The sequence below is a fragment of the Oncorhynchus kisutch genome, linkage group LG30 (genome assembly GCF_002021735.2).
Source record: "Oncorhynchus kisutch isolate 150728-3 linkage group LG30, Okis_V2, whole genome shotgun sequence".
In the NCBI taxonomy this organism is placed as follows: Eukaryota; Metazoa; Chordata; class Actinopteri; order Salmoniformes; family Salmonidae; genus Oncorhynchus; species Oncorhynchus kisutch.
The window spans coordinates 18,781,923-18,783,937 of record NC_034203.2 but is presented as its reverse complement, the minus strand read 5'-3'; the positions used below and the strand labels follow the sequence as shown (position 1 = coordinate 18,783,937).

The window sequence follows — 2,015 nt, the reverse complement described above, 5'->3', positions numbered from 1 at the left end:
CCACCCACCAAAACTCAAGGACCAGGCAAAGAGGGCATTAATCAGAGAGGCAACAAAGAGACCAAAGATATCACTGAAGGAGCTGCAAAGCTCCACAGTGGAGACGGGAGTATCTGTCCATAGGACCACTTTAAACATGTTTTGAATTAATCATATCGTGATTCATGCACCATAAATGCTATATAGACATATGTGTACAATCCAAAACTGCAGTGCAAAACCTATGCACTTACCTAAGAACATTGAAAAAAGCAGAATTGCACTAAAACATCTTCATGGTGTCTGAATGACTGACTTTTTGTGCTGTCACTATCCTCTCTTCAAACATCTTGTAGGCTACATACTGTAATGTCAAATCACTCATTGACTTTGTTGCTCTGCCTCTCAACACTCAAGGTAGTCTGGTATTTGAGTTCAACAGTATTTCTGGGTTGGATTGCTGCTAAATGTCATCTTCGTGATTTTGCTGTAGTTATGAATAGAGACATTTCAGATCATGACTGCCCTCGATTGATATTGTAAAAAAATGTATCACTCAAATATCACATGAATAAACATGGCGTGATGTTCCACAATGCTGGAATGGGGTGAAAAAGTTTGGGATCCCCTGCTAAAAGGAAGCGAAACAACACCACAAATGTTCTTCATTCTGTATTTATTCAGACTGGTACCTTGGATCATGTTATATCAGAACAGGAAGATGCAGACAGTATGAATTAGTAGTTCCTGAATAATATTTATATTAAATGTGTTTTAATGTGGAGATGCAAGAAAAAATATATGTATTAATGTACACTAAATAATAACTGATTGATCAGAACACAATGCACTGTTCACCACCAAGGGTCTTGACAGGTTTTTGTACAGTGTGTCTGGGTTTCCTGTCACTGTGGGCTGCAAGGCGCAGTGGTACAGAGCAGAGTCTTCCAATTCAACAGAGGAGATCATCAAGTCAACACGGGTCTTCTCTTCATTCAGTCTACCAGTGTGCCGTGGAGTCGTAATGGATGTATTCTGAATATACATGCTGCTTTGTAGGACCAAAAGAAGACACTCTGGTCTGGATCCGGGGTATTGACGGTACCATTGGAGATTATTAACGTTGCCCTTGTAGTTGCAGGAGAGAGTGATGTCTGTTCCTTGGAGAGCATTGACTTCAGGCTTCGCTGGAGTTATTGTTTCCTGCTCCATACTATCACCTGCAACAACATAAGTATTGTCATTGTGTTAATGTTTATTCCAAATGAGAAACAATACATGGATTAGGTGCCCATAAAGTATGACAAGAGAAAGAATTGAAACTTTCCAGTAAAATACCACTTAGTTTTTAATGAAATCATTCACTGAAAAAAAGCAATGTCACTGTATTCAAAATATGATTTGGTTTAACCTGAGTATTCAGCACTCACCTACAAATGCTGAGAGGAGCAACAGTAATATGAGTGACATCCTGACACAGACTAGATAAACCAACTGAGAGACAAGACAGTGAGAGAGCTGAGTAGATCCTCTACGGAGACATCCTCATGGTTGCAGGTATACCCAGCCTATACCAGTGTTTGACTATGAGGCCCCTCCTCTGATAACCGGATATGTAACTCTTCTTCTGTGGTTTGTGGTTAAGGGTTTTCAGTTCCTATTGGGCTCCTGTTACTGGAGAATGAATTCTTACCTATAAGTACACAAAAACAAGACTGAATAGAGCAGCATCATAGTCACTGGGTGTTAGACAGAGACTTCTCTAATGATCTTCTCTTGGAACATTCACTCTCTGGTTGTGGCAGGGTAGCCTAATGGTTAGAGCTTCGGACTAGTAATCGGAAGGTTGCAAGTTCAAATTTCTGACCTGACAAGGTACAAATCTGTCGTTCTCCCCCTGAACAGGCAGTTAACCACTGTTCCTAGGCTGTCATTGAAAGTAAGAATTTGTTCTTAACTGACTTGCCTAGTTAAATAAAGGTTAAATAAAAAATCAGTTTCAGTTATTACATGTTATGTGTAACACTAAGCTCCTC

At 39.8% G+C, this 2,015-nt stretch overlaps 1 gene segment (V, D, J or C); it reads right to left on the bottom strand.

The window, feature by feature from the left end:
* Positions 1-638: 638 nt before the first annotated feature.
* Positions 639-1,705, bottom strand: LOC109874641 (T cell receptor alpha variable 17-like). The segment is given in 2 exon segments: positions 639-1,199; positions 1,410-1,705. Coding segments are annotated over 2 exon segments (444 nt in total).
* Positions 1,706-2,015: the final 310 nt, after the last annotated feature.